Source organism: Colius striatus, chromosome 2, assembly GCF_028858725.1.
Source record: "Colius striatus isolate bColStr4 chromosome 2, bColStr4.1.hap1, whole genome shotgun sequence".
NCBI lineage: Eukaryota > Metazoa > Chordata > Aves > Coliiformes > Coliidae > Colius > Colius striatus.
The window spans coordinates 17524232-17544244 of NC_084760.1; the positions used below are offsets into that span (position 1 = coordinate 17524232).

Consider the following 20013-nt stretch of genomic DNA (forward strand, 5'->3'; position numbering starts at 1 on the left):
CTTTCAGAACAGGACCTTGAACACCAAGCCTGTATAATTTGGAACGTTCATCTCCCACTCCACACACACAATCTATCAGAAGGTGATGGTATAAGTGCTGTTTTTATAATGCAGTTCTCTAACACCCATAATAGATGCACTGCAATGCATGTCTAGAAATTATCAAATGCAAGTTTTACTTGATAAAATGAAAATTTTAGGGATTTTTGTGAGGAAATAAAACAGATCACCTTACTTTTTTGGGAGTAATTGTATGAATTCAAGAAGCAGCATAAAAGCAAAGGTGTTATTCTATGCAGTAAGCAACTAACATTCTAAATCTGAGCTAGGTATGTAAGTAACAAGTTCTACTTGCCTAAATAAAAACTGCATAGAGACCGAGAGGGTTCTAGGCTCCCTCCTCCTCTACATTCGCTTACAGTAGTAACAACTGGGAGTTAGCCATAAAAGTAGTTCTATAGATTAATAGGAGGAAAACAGGATTTTTCCACTTCTAAATTCTTTACCAAACAGATCTACACTGATTGGTTATACATGTATTCAGATTGCTAAATACACTGATTTCTGCAAATCTGTTAAGTAAAGCACCCTAGTATTGAAGAAGTCAACATGCAACAGAACTAGAAGCAATTTCAGCTCTCTCTAGACTAAAGTGAATATAAACTGGAAGCATTATGATGCGGGCATATTTTCTAGGTTAGTAACTGGAATACAGAGTAAGTTTTTCAAATCCATACAATAATTATGGGGCAGGATATTTTCAATGCAGTAACTTACTGGAATTGAGTGTGTAGGGAACTGTTAAAGAGGTAGATTTTACCAACAGATATACAGATCACTACTGATGTCAAAATGGAAAGTAATTTTTGTGTATGAGAGTTTAATCAGCTCATTGACCTCAAAGGCAGCTGTGGCAACTGTTGGTAAACAATCTGTGGTTTTTTTTAATTACTTCAGCTCTAGGTTTGTAATATTATTTTGGTATCTTTATTTAAAAAAAGACGAAGTTGCTCAAACAAAATTAGAAGATATGTTTTAGATGAAAACCTGTTAGGTAATTTGGACATCCAATTAAAAACTACTTATGGCCAATTTCATGTAGAAATTATGAATCTGGAAAGTAGAGAATACAGTGTTGTACTGTGTCAAAGATGGTAAATGCTGAATGTATGCACATTAACGACACCCTAGTAATTAATTAATTTGATAAATGTCTAAAGCTGGGATTAGAGATCAATCTATTTATGAAGAAATTCTGAAGTGTGTTCTTCACATCTTCTTCAAAAGAAGTTAATATGTCACAGTAAGCTGTCCTGTGCCTTGAACATGTGAGACTGCTTTTACTACTAAAGAAATTCACAGTTACACTAAATGATTCAGTATCTACATACACAGTGCATGTTTTTGTATTATCTAGCTAATACTCAGCTACTTTATTTATGGACTTTAACTGGTGAAAAAAAGAAAAAAATGATTCAAAAAAAGTATCAGCTTAGAAAACTGACAAATATGCAGCAAAAGATTATGGAAACATGCAGTGGTTTTGCTAAAATTAACAACAGTAAATAGAAAAATGTAACTGATGTATTACCAGTTTGTGCCATAAATTTAGCAGCATCAGCTTGTTCCTGAGGGACCCTTTTCTCATGAACAGATCGAGGTCGCTGACTTTTAATTGTATGATCTCCCATCATTCCAAATTCTAAAGACAGAATAAAGGTTTATGAAAGCTTGTGTGTAGACATTTCTCAAAAGTCACATACTATCTCATGCAATATGTCCCTAAACAAACCTGGAAGTTTCTGGTAAGTCAGGCAACTGATCATGGCAGTTAATATCAACTTAATTTTGCTACACTCAGCTTTTAATAGAAACTTAAATTTGTGTCTGCAGATTTTTAAACATTATTGTATGAACCAACATTCAGTGTAGGGACACATACTATACATCAATTGTACAACATGGACAAAAACAATTCTTCAAATGCAGACATTTTAATTCCTACATTTTAAATCAGTGTAAACAAAACCAGAAAATTATTGTGATAATGTTAGACATTATTGCTCTATGGCTGAGCCTGCTACTCCTCCAGAGGACTGCTATTTCTGCAGTCATCTTTCAGGCTGACAAAGCCTTTAACAGACATAATGAGTCATCTTTGGGAATGGTGGCAATGCAAAATAATAATAATTTAGCCAATGAACTGCTTAATTTTCAGGCTGCATCCACCAGAACAGATGCTTGTGAACCGTTTCCTTTCTGAAATCTCAGTTAAAAAGCTAGATCTTGCCCTCAGTATTTAAAAAAAGTTTCCTGTTGATTTTAATAGGGATATCTACATAAGAATTAATGACTTAAAGGCCCAGAGCATGGAAGACAACAAAGCTGTCATTTTTCCTCTCCAGTTTTACACAAACCTCCTAGCCTTCTACCTCAGATTCCATTTTTCTTCCCTGTAACGAAACATGGAAGGTCCTTTTCACTTAAAAGGGGACTGAAGAGGTTTAAGCACAGTTCACGCTGGTCCTCCCAGACACACACAGCTGTCCCCAGCTTGGTGCTAAATATTCAGTTTCCATTGGGACTTTAATTTAGGAAGCATGTGCTGGAAACCATAGGTTAACATTGAAACTAGAACTACAACCATGCAAAGTTTCTGAGGGAAAAGGTGTCTGAAGCACTAGGAATCTAAACATTTAAAAATACCTTTCTGCTGGAAAGTTAACTTGCAGAAGCAAAACTCAAAATTCTTCCCAATTTGTAGAGTCGTGAAGATAATAAAACTTACCTTCCTGCCTCATAAGATGCAAAACATGTAACATGTAAATGCTACTAATAAATATTATTTGCAAAAACATCATTTTGATAAATTATTAAACATATTTAACTTTAGATTTAAGGAAATATCTAAAGGTAAATATCTTTTTAAGGGATCAGTTAGATGGAGAGGTGTGTTCCTTTCTGGTAAATTATTAATGTATTTATCCAAATTAGTGTTTCTTTTTGTAAATATTCATTAATGGCACCACCTAAAATACTATTCATCTGAGAAGAGCAATGGAGTTTGCATTCTAAAGAGAATATTTTAAAACCTAATTAATAAAATATAATTTCAGAAGTAAACATTCAACACTTTTCAATATATCCCAGAAATACATATAATTAAATTCTATATATACATACATATATATCATATATATACATATAATGTATGTTTATACATACATATGTGTGTTATAAAATTTTATTACTATATTTTTACTAAATAAACCTTTTCTGCTACCTCTCTGATTTAAGATAGCTTTTTATTCTGTCGGAAACCTCTTACTATACTAAATTTTTTACAAGCAATATTCTAATGTAAATTAAGAATTAGAAAGATACTTTTACAATTTTTACAAGGTGCAGTACATTGACTATAATTAGGAACATGGTGAAGGACAAGAGACCTTACATAGTTTTTCCCTTGAAGAGGCTGTGAAGGTACAGCGTGTTTGCTCTGAACATTGCCCACATGCTGCCTGCTTGTCAGGCAATTCAAGAGAACATGGCACCATTCTTGCAGAAGACTTAATTCTACTTTTTTAGTAATAGATAACAATAATGGGAGACCTTTACTAGAGGAAGGCTTTCCAGAGGCATACAGAGGGCTGGTGAATGCTCCAGTCCCAGTCCCAAGACATAATGTGCTGCGCACTGGCACATGCAGTGTCCTGCAGGACAGAGACCTCTGGTGAAAAGGCAAAGGAAAGTGTGGGAGATCAGTTTTCAGGGTGTGGTTTATACTCAGTGTAGCTCTGTTCACAGTGATGGAGTTATGCACAAATATTACCAAGCAAAATAAAATACAAGTTATTGATGCAGGATGTAACTGTGCCTCAACTTCTTAATTTTTCAACTTAGCAACAGCTCATTTTAAGTTTACACATTCAACTCATTTCAACAAATGCTGATGGTCTTTGAGATGCATTTTTAAACTAATCTCCCTTTGATCTATTAAGCATTTACATAGCAGAAATATAAATTTATATTAAAGATAAATGTTTTGTAACAAAGATTAAAATATTTCTTTATAAGTTTTATAAAAAAATGGAACCAGACTTAAGGACTGTTCTCATCTTTATATTCAGCTGAAGTATTTAACCAAATACTGCTCGAGAACAAAAGTGGTAACAGGGAATGCAGTGTCCTGGCATGGGTGAGGATTTTAAGGCCTCATTAGAATTCAGACCTCATAAGAAAGGAAAAATAAGGGTCAAGTATGTATTCGTAATGGGTTCAGAAGTGTCCCGTTTCTGTGTATAAGCACAAACAGTACTCTCAAAATTGTTTAATATAAGAAGCTCAACAGTAATGCATTTTTTATGAAGCATTTTATAATAAAATATCTCACTTAAGTGATTGACATAGAATACAAGAAATACTAAACAGAATGAAACTTTCCTCTATTTCCAGATTCTAGATAAATATCAAATGCAGAAGATGAACCTGTTATGCATTTGTTTTCCCTCAATACTTCACAGAGAAGTATTTAAATGCTTTCTGAGCTGGGAAATTATTTTAATGCAAGTCAGCTTAAAGTATGACTAGATGGTATTGTAGTTCCAAGGACCTGTTTGTGTGGGAAAGGTGATAAGAACAATCTTTCTCTAGACAGTACCTGACATAGAGATGTCCTGTAAGGTCGAGCCAGCACAATTCAAGACCTGATGTCTGGGATATAATAATGGATGTCTGAACTGAGATTTCGGGTAAACGGTTTTTTTCTTATTCTAACTCTTCTTACCTACTTCTTGCAGCTGAGTTTTCTAATATAGAAGAAGGTATTTTTGCAAACATCAGGTTCTGAACAGAATTTTTTGGTGATGTTTGTCCTAATATTCCCTTGGGTGAAACTGGAGAGTCTTTCTCTGATTTTATCTGAAATGTTAATATTAATCATATTGTTTGATTAAGTAAAGAGGGACAATAAATCTTTTCAGCAGCAGGCAGGTACATGGCCTGATGCAGAAATCACTAATGTGACTCTAAGTTAGGCGTGGAAACATGAATGGGTTTTAATGTTCATTATTACATTTTTAATGTGATAATCTACCTTCATGAAACTAAAATACATAAAGAAACACCTTAAAATAAAAAAACCAAATAGTATTATGGGGAACCTTGAAAGGATCATTTTAACCAGATCAAGACTTAGAACAAAACATAATATATTCCAGACATTTGAGGTAGAAAATCTGAGGTTCCATTATCTAATAAAAGAATTTATCCTGTTGTCAGTAGTCATTTGGTGGTTATGGAAGTACAATAGTTTCCTGCAGTAGGATACATATTCTTTCTCTACTCATCTGTACAGAATGGATCAGCACTTGAAAGTATTTTAGCAATGCATATATCTTAATATGGATGTGATTTATCATTTAATATTACATATAACTCTGAAGACAGTAATACAGATCCATGCCCTTTTGGGGTGAAAAAAAAATAATGATTTCTGAAATTCAAGTTTACAGCTGAGTATTATTTACAACAATTCTTAACTGTAGTCCCATTGGCTTTACCTTCATTTTTATGTTATGTTATGGGAATTTTTATTCCTATTGAGTAACCTTTTTAGTTTTAAAAGGAGAAGCTAAAATCTTGCAGCCAATGTAGGTGTGCGTTTTTAGGAGAGAGGTGCCATGTGCTCTCTGTAGGAACAAAGAAGAAAAAACATCTGTTAACAGTATAAAAATGCAAAGTAGGAAGACTGAGCAATACCAAAGAAAAATATCAGCTTTGCAAGGTGCTACTCACCACTTGCTACTCTTTGCTTTATGACAAGTGGGTAATTATTAAAGTTAAGGTACACATCAAACAGATTTTATGCCTAGGCTGTTTAACAATATTTCTAAGCCTGTTACATATATATCCTAGTCATCGGGTGACATTATAAACCATATTGGTTTGGCTCTTATGGCTACTTTTAGGTCACATTTCATGGGAACTTTATAGTATAAATGTTTTTATTTGATTATAGGTGTACCATCTACTATGAATCGTGCTGTTAATGGCACAGAACACAATGGCATTAACAATAAAAGCCTTTTTCAGCATAGTAGTTGGTGAAAACAGCATGAATGAACTGTTGAACTAAGAGAAGTCCCTCTAGGGCACGTTACACATAAAGCACCCTCAGAGAGTTGCTGAGCATCCTCAGCTTGTACCAAATCGCCTAGAAGGTGAGATGGTGAGCAGTTCCCTGAAGGCTGACCAAAACCTTAAAAGCAGGAAGAGGCAACTGATTCCCCAAAGTGACTGTCATTTTTTCCCTCACCCACAGCACTCTGGCAGCATACTTCATATTATCCTATTCACTTCTGAACTTTAAATAGTTTAATGAGTGTTTTCAATTACTGTTGACTACAATATTAAAGGCCTTGCAGCCAGAATGTGCATTAATGAAAACTATCTCATGTGCAGTAGCACTGCATCCTCTCTGTGCCAATACACAAGTATATTTCCCAGAAATTATGCAAAATGCTGATGTAAGTTGCAGGTGAAGGGGAAGGAGGGAGTGCAGAAGGGGAAAGGAAAAAAGAAGAGGGCCACAGAAACATAAAGAACAAGTTTGTTTAAATGTTCAGGCTGAGTCATTAACTGATTTCAACAGAACTGATTAACTGCATGCTTCAGGAGCTTAGAAATGTTTGTTGCACATTTCATTTCTTCATAGTCAATTCTAGAGTTTCTCACACAGATAGTAGTTCAATATACACGACTTGGGGTTTCCCGTCACATTTGCAGTTGGTCAGTACAATTTTTTATGGTCACTAGATGGCAGAATGTGTGTTGACCTAGAAGCGCAATTTTTCACTGAATTGGGAAGCTGGACTGTTTTTTTTTTTTCACTATAAAATTATTTCTCAGATATTAAAAAGAAAAAATAATTAAATTCAAAGGACTGAGGGTTTGTTTGTTTTTTTTCTTTTTAAGTTCTTCCTTTGTAGGGCTAGAGATTAAAAAAAATCCCAACCCCCAAACAAAAAATATGAGCTGCAGTTGTTTTTCTCTTACAGTAAACCCTGTGACAAAAGAGAATAAAATGCCAGGAGCACTCCCTTCCCTGTCTCCAGCCCTCCACTGTAGCAGAGCACCCAGTCCCTACAAGGAAGCATTTGTTCTCAAATGCTGCATTGGCAGGACACAGAGCTTCAGGGCATCAGTGAATACCATCACCCTGCAGTACAGATTTAAGCTATGGCTTTCCATGGGAACCCCTTAAAATGATATTTCCTCACTAGGCAGGCAAGTTGCCAAAACGGTAACAGAGCTATTAGCTGAATTAGGTTTCCATGGGAACCTCTGCTTAGCAAATGTGGAAAACATTCTTAAAACAGTCTTCGTCTACTTCCTACGTAGATCCTGGTCCCATAAAAAGTCCTCTTTTGGCTTTCCAAAACCGTATAGGAGAGCTTTGACCATATTAAAATGGAATGGAATAATTTCTTTCAACAAAGTGAATTAAGATCTGAATTGAACTGTATTCATGAACACAGTGAGAAAGATATCCTATTACTCATGAAAACACAGAGCGGATTTTAATAGTAGTGGAAATATGAAAAGCAATAGTATCTGTACTAACAAAGGAATTTTTAAAATTATAATATCCCCTTTTATTTTACCAAGTAAAAGAAAAAGAAAGGTTGACAACTGTAGGAAATTAGATACAAGACTTCTTTTCTCTTGCACATAAACATACACTAATACATATATGTATGCACTCTTTCATCTTCTAAAAACCTAGGGAAAATAATTATGTATTCCAAGCAGTCAACATATTGTACATAGGTAATTAGTTTGTGTTTGTCTCTAGGGAAACTCATTTGCTCTTAGGAAATAATGTTGGATTAATACTACTGCTGCTATTTTTAATGACATAAGAAATGAAATATTATGGAATTAAAATATAAATCATAAAACAAATCCTGTTGAGCTAGACTTTCTTGTGGAAATGCAATCTGCTGTCTCTCTGTGCATCTCTGCAGTGATTCCCTTGGCCAGACATGATCTTTGGTAGAATCTGAACCTCTTTACTCACGGTTACAGATTTGGTCACTGAAGAATATCATAAAGACACAATATTTATTCACGTTGCCTGTGCATGGAATGTTGAAACTGTGCAAGCTCTATTGCTTGCTTTCCTGGGCCCAATTGCTCATCACCTTACACCTATGCAGTAGACTATGTGAATCCAGTGAAGTGACTCATACTTGTTTAAAATAAATGTAAAATGTCACCACAGCAGGTAGTATGTTTTCACATCCAGTTTGCAGAATTACAATTAAGCAATGAGGAAAAGGAGGCCTGAATGAAAGCCCAAACTGCAACTTTACTAATCTATATTGCTAGTAAACCTGACATATTTTATAATTCTCATGTCCAGTACACAGAAGGTGCTCTGTAGTTCACATTTTTCCCATTCAAATATTTCCCTGTGGATCCATCCCATGAGTCTGCGAGTCTGTGTGTTCAAATAAAAATAAAAAAACTCATTAAGGAAATTTATGTTATCAAGTTTAACATTAAAATCCTCTGAATTCATATTCTGTCACATTCCCTGTTGTTCTCTCAAGAGATTCAAGCACATAATAACACATTAAAACATGAAAACACGGGGGATTACCTTTGTTTATTTTTTTAAATAGAAAGACCTTTAATGAATTCTCTTGTAGTATCCTTATCATTTTAATGTTTCTACTAAAATAACTTATTCATGTGTATCCCTTAAAAAATTCAAATCATGGTATCATGATAATACTTTGGTATCTACATTGCTTTTTTTACATTTCATGCTACTTCTGCAGCCAGTGTCTTGCTTTTGTTGTATATTTAATTAATTGAATTATTGATATGGTTAGCCAAGGCAGTAGTTATTACAGAATAGCATCATTTTCCTGTAAAGATTTTTACATTTTACTGAACACTGCAGCAAGCTACCTATGTATTACACACAAGCTAGTATATGACTCTATTGCTCCACAAATTTAAAACTCAAGAGAAGATGACCGAGGATAAACTGCAATTTTCTAAGCTATTCTTAAATTCAATAACTTCATTCTCTTTCTTTTTCTGTTCTAAAACCACTGAAAAGTAAGTAAAGCTAAGGTACTGAGGGATATGGTTTAGTGATGGGCTTGGCAGTGTGAGGTGACACTCAATGATCTTAAAAGTCTTTTCCAACCGTAAAAATTCTATGATTCTAAAGGTAATTGTAGAAAACAAGGTTCACAAGGATATCTAGACAATTCCTTTGCTCTGCAACTATTTACAACAGACAGTTCTGCAGGTAGTTGCCTCATCTTTTCTAAATGATGGCAGCGTTCATTAAAATTTGAGATGAATTATCTATGAATTGATGACAGGGAATTTTAGTCTGTGAAAGATTTTGAAGCTATATGAAGAGAAGGAACAAGAATCAATGTTTTAAATAACAGGTATTGCAAACACTACTCACTAAGCACAGTTAAAGTGAGTGTGGGTTTTTTTTTAGAATGTTCTTAGGCAAAGTTAAATGGCATTGTATGCCTTTTTAAAAGCATTTTCTTGTCCTTGTTTGAGTCTCCTAAATTGTTTTTAAAATTCACTACACGTGAATTTTACATGTAACATTTATGTAATTTGTGGCACCATAAAGCTGGCTCTTTGAATACAGACATAATGGGCAATTTCTAAATTGGGGAGGGGAGGGGAGGGGAGGGGAGGGGAGGGGAGGGGAGGGGAAAAGCCTTGGCTGCTGTAAGCTGACCTCGTTCCACTCAGCCAGGACAAATTTGTCAGCTGAGGATGTGGTCTAGGAGGTCTTTCCCAAAACCATTGATCTACTCTGAGCTAAAAGGTTTCATAACCTGTTTACAGAGATATGTAGCCTTTGCTAACTACCACTGGCAGATTAATGATAACCCACATGCCGTTTCAAACACTTCTTTGGGAGATGTGTGTACAGCACAGCCCCCTGACAGTAGTATTGCAATAGCTTCCAGAATGGACTTAGAACTTCTTAAAAGTTCTGAACTCCTATGGCCCTCATAAATATGACTCATAACCTCTAGTCAACAGAATTATCTCAAGGGGAAAGCATGACAGAAATGAAAGGAAAATCAGTGATTCAAAATTTAAACCTCAGAATAGATTTTCACAATAGCCAAATCCTTCCTTCAGAAGCATATGCATGAGAAAAAAAAATAAATAGGAAAGCACTTAATTTACCTAAAAACTATCAATAAAATCTCTTGGACCTAGAGTTTTTCAGGAGTTTTTGAAAAGCCATTGGATGTGTTTTCTGGATCTAGTAAAAGTGAGTTCTCTAAGGTCTCTGAGGTTCCCATTTCAAGGTCACTCAGCAATTCATTTAATAGAAAATATATCTGAGCTCATCTGCTAACAAATCCTTCCTGCCTCTATGGCCCACAGGGTCAGAGAGGACCACATGGTGGGCTTATTTGGCAGGTAATGCCTCTATAAAAGCAAATTAACTATTCAACTGTGGATCTGAGCTAAGCAATGTATAGTTTATCAACCACCTCCTTGGAAGTTCTCCCTGAAACCTGCATTAGCAGAGATGCAAGATTTCTTTCCTGCATAACACCAAATCAAATGCCTAATGTGAACATATAAAAGATTATAGCAGAAAAATTGACTGAACAGCAGATATATTCAAGAGGCATAATCTCTCTGATCAGAATGTACTGTTCTTAACAGAGGAACAACAGCACTTTACTTGGTTAGAGAAAATGAAACCATTACAATAAGTGAGACCATGACAATGATGCTCTGCAGGTCTACAAAATACACAGATTACTCTCAGAGCCATCAGTTGGTGTTCAGGGTTTGGGTTTTGTATTTTTTTAAAATACATTATTTTTAAAAACTTTTACAAAAGCTGTTCTCTAGCTGTGACAGAGATTTCTACTCAGTCATTGCAGAATGCCTCCTGGTACAGCTCACTGATAGATTAGAAAAAATATAAACCACAATCTAATCAATATTTGTATTAGGGAGAACAGCGTTGACGACAATATTGAAATGGTACCACCCTCAGAGGTGGAAGACCATGCCCATCTTTCATCAATGAGCATCAAATTAGCTGATTTTAGTATTCTCATTGTTTCTACAGTCCTACATGATGTCAGACACTTAAATAGCTTCTTTTAAAATTCTCTTGCATCTCTTGCAATTATTACTGCAACTATCTATACCTTTTGACCTCCAGAATGATTAATGGAAGTGAACTCTGTGGAAAATTGTGCCTGCTTCCCTTAAAAATGTCAATAACAACGATCATTAAAAAAAACACCTATTCCCTGATGGCTGTGCAAGATACATGTCATGCCATCCAATTCAGCTTGGCAGCATAATATTCAATGAAGTCTTAGCTCATCATGGTCCATCACTTGAAGAAATAATGCCAATGGTCAACATATATGAGTGCCTGGAAATTGCAAGCAGGGACATTTCAGTGAAGATGCTTAATTCTGAACTTGTGACACTTATTAAGCTGTAAACGCATTCTCAGTCTTATGGACTTAGATAACATAGTATCTTGTGGAGAAGTTCAGCAGTTAGTGCTGTTCTACTCAGTGGAAGAGGACTTTGTCTTAGTAGCTGGAGACCTAAACCTAGGATGTGTATCATTCATGCTGTCTAAGAGAAGCTTAAGACTAGAATCTCATTATGCTGTTCCTAACTACGAACTCTTTTTGAATTCTCTACAGAGCTACTTGCACATCTGCCCACAAATATTCAATAAATCTCTCCCAATGCCTCTACTCTGCTGTCTAAAAAGGGCTGGAAAAGAGTGGGTTCACTAGGGAGCTCAGTAAAATAACTACAAAAGTAGCTTTTGTACAAAGATATTTTCAAAGAAAAAAGTTCCATTTGCTTCAAATTATGTTTTTTTCTCTTGAATGTTGGCTCTCCGAAATAGTCTAATGATTTAGTTACCTAAAAGAAAGGTTCTCAAATACAGTGTACTGTAAGCATGTATAATGAAGTATTTATAGTAAATAAATTCTTATCAATAAATAAGTTACGCTCCCTAGACACTCAGTAGTATATATTCTGATTGTCTAATTAGGAATCAGCATCAGAACTAATAAAAGCAGTTATATCTAGTCACACCTAGCCAATGTGCATTGTAACCTAAAAGTAAAAAACAGTGAATATTGAGGAACACAGCAAGTGTTTGTGGGTGGAAATAATGTGGGGTTCTTTGAACAGCTAAAGTACTGGGGGGAAATGGGCAGATTTTGGCATACAAGCTTTCAGCCCAGAAATAGAAGCATCAAACTTCGAAGCTCCTGAGTATTTTATTACAGCCACTTACAAACCCTGCCTTGCTTATTTACCTAAACTAGCATGCTCCAACATTACTACCACAATAAACATATTATCAAATAGGGAATAAAGCAGAAGAGATGATAGGTACAGAAAATTCAGGAAAAAACCCAGTCTATGTTGCCCACAAAAATGATACAGCAAGTATTATTTGCTTCAATCTAGTAATGGAGTATGTTAAATAGCCTGAAAAGTTAATGCTGAAGTGCATAAGCCACCAGTTCTCAGAAGACCACAGCAAAAGAATTCTATTACAGAGACTACTAATTCTATAGTGATCTTGTGGAATAATTTTTACATTTTCCAAGGTATATTTCAGTTCTTAAGACTTCTTCTTTTTATTAAAAAAAAAGAAAAAATGTTACTTCAAACAGGTGATTTCAACTTGGAATTCACTCACATCTCTGAGTAAAGAAGGTACTTTTAAAAACTAAAATCTTATTATTTTAGAAACAACTTTAAGCAAATGAGAATGCAATTCTGCTTTTTTTAAAAAAAAATCGTTATTTGCTTGATAGATAAGTAGTAAACTCTACTAAAATCTGTTCAAGAAATCCTAGGTTTCAAAAGCAATGGTCCATTAGTTTTAATGACAGTTTTCAAAGTGCTGCAGCAATGGGTCTGCAAAGCCTGACTGAACTGGAGTGCTCTGTGCTAGAACTGACTCTGGAGCCCTGAGGTAGTTATATCTCCAGTCAGAGCAGTTATTTCCCAGGATAACTGCAGAACCCATTGATGCAAGACACAGTTATACAAATGCCCACATGCTAACATATGTAAAACATCTCTAAAGGATAGTCTGGGTGAACTAGATCTACCTCTGGGAAAAGGGCTTGGTGCCACATGACAGCACATGTACAGAGTTTAGGCCATAGAACAGATGTTTCCATTTCTCACTTCCATGTAATTTATATTTTTAAAAAATCATTACAAGTTCCCAAAAGATGTGAAGAAGCAATTTTTTTATGTAACAGATTCTGTCCAAAACAAAGTCATTAATGCTAATCCGCAACCCCCTATATTGGTAATCATAGTTAGCACTTTCATATAATTTTAACCACTTTATGTGGTGCCTTTCAAATATCTTTTCCCAATATCAAAAGAATAGACAAGTCTCATTCTGCTTCATGTTGTGGTTTTAATATTGAACATCAGAATAACAGCACCTACAAATGACAATACTTTCACCTCCAACAATGTAAATCAAAAGCCATTAAATAATGAAATTAAATGTGTGTATAACTGCTGTGTGAGCAGAATTTGTTCCCAATTGATTGATTCCTGTGGTTGTGAGCAGCACACAGACCTAGAATAACGAGTTATGATTTTTCTAGCTCCTTTCTCTATGTTCCGTTAGTTCACATAATTCAATTCTTTAGTTTATAGGAACAATTACAGGTAGTTAAAATGTGATTTCACTAAATCCTTATTCATGATGAGATCACCTTGGATTTGTCTCTAAGTGGCAATCTTTTAAATTATTCTCAATATTTAAAATGTGACAGTACAATAATCTAGGAGAAAAAGTGTCATTAGAATGACTTTTTGTTGTTGTCCTATGCTGTTTTCTTATTACTCCAAAATATATCACTATTAATGGCATGAAATGCTATGGTTGTATGCACTGCATATAATAAATTGAGGTTAGGAATGTCAGTCACTATACTTGGGTTACATTTCTGCAGCAGGAGTTGGGCAGTTTGCTAAATAAGCAAGAATTGATTAAAAATTGTGCAACACTTGTGGAGAGAAAAAATATTATATGTGATCACTGGACTGCTGGTGCTATTCTGGATAAATGCCTGTAGTGATCAAGAAATACAAGAATATTAGTCTGAGATGAAGGCGATACGTAAAAGACATGCAGATGAGGTGCTTAGAGACATGGTTTAGTGGTAGGTTTGGTAGTGTTAGTTTAGTGGTTGGACTCAATGATCTTAAAGATCTTTTCCAACCAAAGAACCCTACAATTCTATGATTCTATTCAAGGTATATAACTAAGATGTAAATTGCTAAATAAGGTAATTCTTGGTAGTCCCAGTGATATTTCTTTCTTTGTGTGAGGAAAGACAAATCCTTTAGCTGATATTTACAGTTAAATAAAATTTTGAGTCTCACACCAGTTTCACAAACTAACTGCAGATCCAGAAAGAGGACTGATAATTTGAGAGGTACAATATTTCTGTGATCATTTAGCTCCCAATCTCTGGTGGTCAAAACACAACTTAGGGATTCTAAATAAAAAGACTTAAAAACTGAGGATCTGTGTAGAGTTTTTGGCCAAGATGTAAAGAGCCTGCATAAACATCATTACTTCAAGAGGTGAATTGTTGGGATGGAGTCCCTGCTGGTTTCTCTCATGCCCTCCGCAAGGAGTAGATCCTCTCACAGGTCTTAGAAAACTTACAAAGTTACTTGTAGGTACAGAATATGGAGTAGAAAAAAGGAGACTGACAGCTTCAGGGCATTGGGAAAAGCAGGATTCTATGCTTTTTAACTGAATAATATCTAAAGGAGAATGTCAGCCAAGTAAAAAAAGAAAAAGGGAAAAAAGGTATCAAAAAAGGAAATTATCTCTTCAGAAGGAAAAATCACATATGCATACATGTCTGATTGGGGCCAGTCTGGCTCTGCTCACTGAAGGAGGACTTTGTGGGATTAAGGAAGACAGAGGATAACTTAATCATCAGAGGTTTTGTTTTTACTGACTGTGTTTGAACTAACTCAGAGCATCCTCAGGGTATATAAGCTGAGGTACTATTTTTTAGCTTCTCTACTTAACTAAAATTTTAGTGTATGTCATATATATTTAATTTTATTTACATTATCATTTACTATTATTTTTAATATAAGTAACTTCTGTTCAAAGAAAAATGTCACAAACAATTGCAGATGATTATATTTCTTCACTGTAACAATATAAAAAGGTGAACATTAAAGCTAATTCAAGACTGACTGTACCAATGCTGAACAAGTGCACTCCAGTGGGAAGCAGGTGATATTTTTCATCTATGGAGCATATTTCATAAAAAAGCTGTTTGAAGGCTAGAGTCATTGATTAATCTGGGCTAAAATAAGAGTTTCAGACAAAAGAGAATAAAGGAAAAAAGCCCCACCTTTTGTTAAAGTTTAAATAACTTAATTTCTTTCTTTGTATTACAGCAACAGGTTGAATTTGAATTCTAATTTTAAAAAAACCCCTCACTGAAAATAAAACAAAAGAACTTTCTGATTTACACATTTAATTCAGTCCCAAAATTTTTGTCTCTCTTATGAAGCAAAATATCAGTTACTCCCAAAATTATTTCAGTGAATGAATTTGGAAAACGGAAATTTAATGAAATAGAATTATTCCATCTACTCATGTGCAGTAGGACTTAAACTCCTACACCATAGTAACTTTAGCTAGTGAAAAAAAAAAGAATCTCAATTATGTGGGATGTAAAACAAGAATCGTAATTATGCTAAACATATAGAGCGATAAAAGGTTAAAGGCAATAACCAAATTATAAGCAAGTCCAAACCCTGTTATCTCAATCCATAAGGTTGTTAAGAAATTAACATTTCTAAATTTATACCAAAAATGAAACAGTAGTTAAGAATCTTTGATCTCTTAAACCCATGTATCTGTTTATATGTCTTATTCCATACACTTCAGCACTGATGAAAAAATTGCTGATATTTTCTGCATGTGTGAGGATGAATAAACTAAGCCACCAGGAAAGTGAATACCTAAAACCCATCACCTTTTTCTCCTTCACTCTTGGCAAACTGCTTCATGGCTGTGAATTTTTATCATATCCAATCTATTGATGATGCTGCTTGTCAGCTGCAGTTTTCATTAGGAAAAAGGACCTACAGCTGACAGTATGGTTTGTAAGAGTTCATAAATATTCTGCTACTGTTCAAAATTGCTCAATGAACTAAAAGCAGACATATTAGCTGCATTTTGAACCCATATGAAAGCAGAGCTATTAGGCTATAAAGCATGATCACTCAACATTTTGATTAAAGAATAAAATCTATCAAATTAGATATGGCATTTTTTTTTTCCTGACCTAGTCTAGGTCAGAACAACAATCTGGCTCTTCAGTTTTTGCTCCTAACCAGCAGCTCTGCATCTTCACAACCCTTCCAATGAGATCTCTCTAAATGCTGGGTTTTGGAATGGTTTTATAATGGAAGGGGTGGATAGTGTGTGTTTGTCTCCACTACTCCTGCTTTCTTCGGTGACTTCAGCAGCGAGCTGACCTGTGATCTGGCCGGACCACGAGACTCACTGCAGTGCTCTGCATGGCGACTGATGGCTGCTCGCCAGGCTGCCCTCAAGGAGCTTGTTCTGTGGACACTGACAGCTTGGTAGGACATTTTCCTCAATCATCAATATAATGTTGCCTAAGCATCTTTGGCTTGTATGTCAATCTAAGGTCACTTTGATATAAATAAGCAGTGACAGATGAGACCTGTGGGGTGCTTGTTAGAGAGCCAGTGGTAGATATTTTATTCAAAGTCTGATCAATTGTAACACAGCAAGGTTCTGGAGATCTGTAGAACCATAACAAGACTTTTTGTTTTCAGCCAGAGCCTGCAAATTATGAACAGGGCTCCTGCTTATAGAGAGCTTGGTGGATCCGGTGGTCTTCACCTAGAGAGAGCGAGACCATCCACACTCCAGAGACGAGTGCTGCCTCCCTTATGAATACATACAATCTCATTTGGACCAAGATGACTAAAGTTATGGAGGCAGATCTGATTGTGAAAATGTGAGCAACATGATCACTTCTCTTGAGCCAGTCAGTTTGTCTGTTGAAGGTGCCTGAATAGCATCTGCATCAGGATAACAAACAGGCCTTCCTCCCATGAGGCTCACATTGCAGAAAGCTGCCACTGCTATGGCCCTGGGATGTTAGGTAGGGCAAAACATAATGCTGCTATGTGCTGTTTTCTGTAAGTCAACAAACATGAGGAAATACTAGTTTAGAAATATAGCGTCTGAAATAGATGAACCTCAGGAAAAAGAAAGGCAAATGGAGATAATTCTTAAAGTAGTGGTTAAGAGGGTTTTTTTCCTTTTTGGAGGACAGTATTCTTCTAGTTATATATTTGTTATTCTTTCTTTTAGAATAAAATTCTCCCAGCAGTAGTGTTTCAGAAAAATGCAGTGCACTGATTAATGCATGTGACTGTTTCACTGGAAAATTGTTGTCCAGACAACTCAGGCTACATAGATTGCGGCAAACGAGAGGATGTTAATTTTAATTCCTCAATATTACTTTCCCACTCATTGATAGTTTTATTCTTTTATTGTCATTGCCTTCTAAAAGCACTGAACATCTGACATTTTTCTCTACTTCCTCTTAAGTTTTTGAGGTCTTTTGATATGTTATGGTCACTGAGCTACAGAATTTTCCACAATGTTATGTGCTGCCACAAAAGTACTATATATCCTCCACATATGACTTTATGTCTCTTCCCTCTTAGACTTGCTGTCTCTATACCTAGTCTGTTTTTCCCCTTCATGTGTCAGCATCAAAATCTATTCATGTTAATCTCTCTAAATCTATTAATATCATTAATTAATTAATCTAACAACTACAAGCAGGGGGTGTAGATTTTACTCTTGATTATTAAACACAGCACACCAAGATACTGAAGTCATTCAGCAAGACTGCCCCATACTGAGAATTACTTACCACTCTAATAATTGTTTTGGTCAGCTGTGGCTTTATATTTATGCTTTATGAAATATTGAAAAGACTCAGACATGTATCAAACACTGAGGAAATCCACTTCTTTAAGGTTTGCTGTTAAGTTGTGTTTCATAAAGCTTTAATGTATGTATGTAATGATGTTGGGACATCCCTTTTTTCTATAGTAGCTAGTAACAGGACAAGGGGTAATAGGATGAAGCTGGAACACAAAAAGTTCCACTTAAATATAAGAAAAAAACTATTTCACCGTGAGGGTGATATGGAGCAGTGGCACAGGCTGCCCAGAGGGGTTGTGGAGTGTCCTTCCTTGGAGGTCTTCAAGACCCGCCTGGACATGTTCCTATGTGACCAGACCTAGGTGACCCTGCTTCTGCAGGGGGGTTGGACTACATGATCTCTAAAGGCCCGTTCCAACCCCTACCATTCTATGATTCTATGTATACTTACTTTTATCAGTGACATGTAAAATAACTCAACATATATAGTAGTAAAAAGAAAAGTTTCACATCATACTCTGTTGTCATTAGTTGTATTCCTGTATATAAAACAGGATTAGAAACTTCACAGTAAAATATTTATTTCTACTATTTTCTTCAAAAATACCAATAGTATTTCAGAAATATAAATCTCCTTAGCACATCCAGATAGATACTTTGATCAAAACTTGGTTGGCAAAGTATGAAAAATTTGATGAAAAAGAGTTAACATAACATTTCTTTTTTGCATCCGATTTGTTCCAGATGTGTTCTCTAATATCAGTGACATGTTTGTAGAAACTCATTATTTATATATTTTGCATTCTGATTTGAAATGTTCTTTTTCTTTTGAAAAAAAAAATAACTGAAGGACTTTTAGAGGGGGAACAAATAAATGTCCTAAAATATGTCAGGATTAGAATAAAGTATTAAATGGAAATTATGTTTTAAACTGTCTATTTACTAACTTATTATACTATGTAAGAAGAGGATGAGAAGAGATGTTCCATAACAATAAGAGAGAAAAGGAAAATATGAAAGTCTGTTATGTTTACTATAGATGCACATGTATCCACAAAATACATTTCAGCCTCACGTTACTACTTACTCCATAATGTTATACCAACAATGGTAGCATTTTCAATTGATTGTAAAATGTTAAGTATTTTTCATCTAGTAATCTATAATTAGGAATTAAGACACATTCTCATTAGACATTAAGTCACAATTTGTTTTTGTCTGCCAGTTCCATTTCCCCAAAGGTTTTCCATAACTTCCTTGTAGGGAAAGCAGCTGACAGTTTCTTGCCCACTTAACCTCATTAGGCTTCAGAACACGAGAGGAAAGCTCCACACTTACATTTACCACACAACACACAGAACTCAGTTGCAGGAAACTGTTCTCATAAACTTTCAAAACCACATATCTATACATTTTACATAGCCCTACATTTCAACTCTTCCCAACACATTCTGTATCTACAGTACACATTCAGGAGATTCTTTCTTTTCTTCTGAAATCAAATTGCTTTGGTTCAATCTGGTGTATTTTAAGGTATACTGAACAGTCTTGCTTAGTTCATCCAGATAATTCCTTCGTATGTTAAAGAGATGATAGACTGCACCTTCAACAGTGATGTACATGAAGAACAGGCAGAAATAGAAAATGAATCAGTACAGAAAAGCTAGACAGAGATGTAACTTTGCACTCAGTTGCTCAGTAACTAATAAAATACACATACTAAAGCATATACATTCACAGTCATCAGTAAGCCTATTAGGTAGAAGCACAATTCACACGGGAAGAATTGAATTTGTGGATTATTTCCTTCCTTGTTGCTATGTAGAGTTGTGTCCAAGGAAGGAAGAAGTATCTTCTCTGCTCTTGTGTTTCTCCAAGATATGAACACCTACACACAGTATGTAAGCAGAGCAAAAGAAGTAAGATAACAA

At 35.2% G+C, this 20013-nt stretch overlaps 1 protein-coding gene across 1 annotated transcript in view; it reads right to left on the bottom strand.

Moving 5' to 3' along the window:
• Window positions 1-20013, bottom strand: part of ADGRB3 (adhesion G protein-coupled receptor B3) — a 463861-nt gene that overhangs the window by 276733 nt on the left and 167115 nt on the right. Inside the window, exon 2 of the mRNA XM_061989823.1 lies at window positions 1592-1702. Within this exon, the coding sequence (XP_061845807.1) occupies window positions 1592-1702 (111 nt within the window). The remainder of the gene's footprint in view (window positions 1-1591; window positions 1703-20013) is intronic.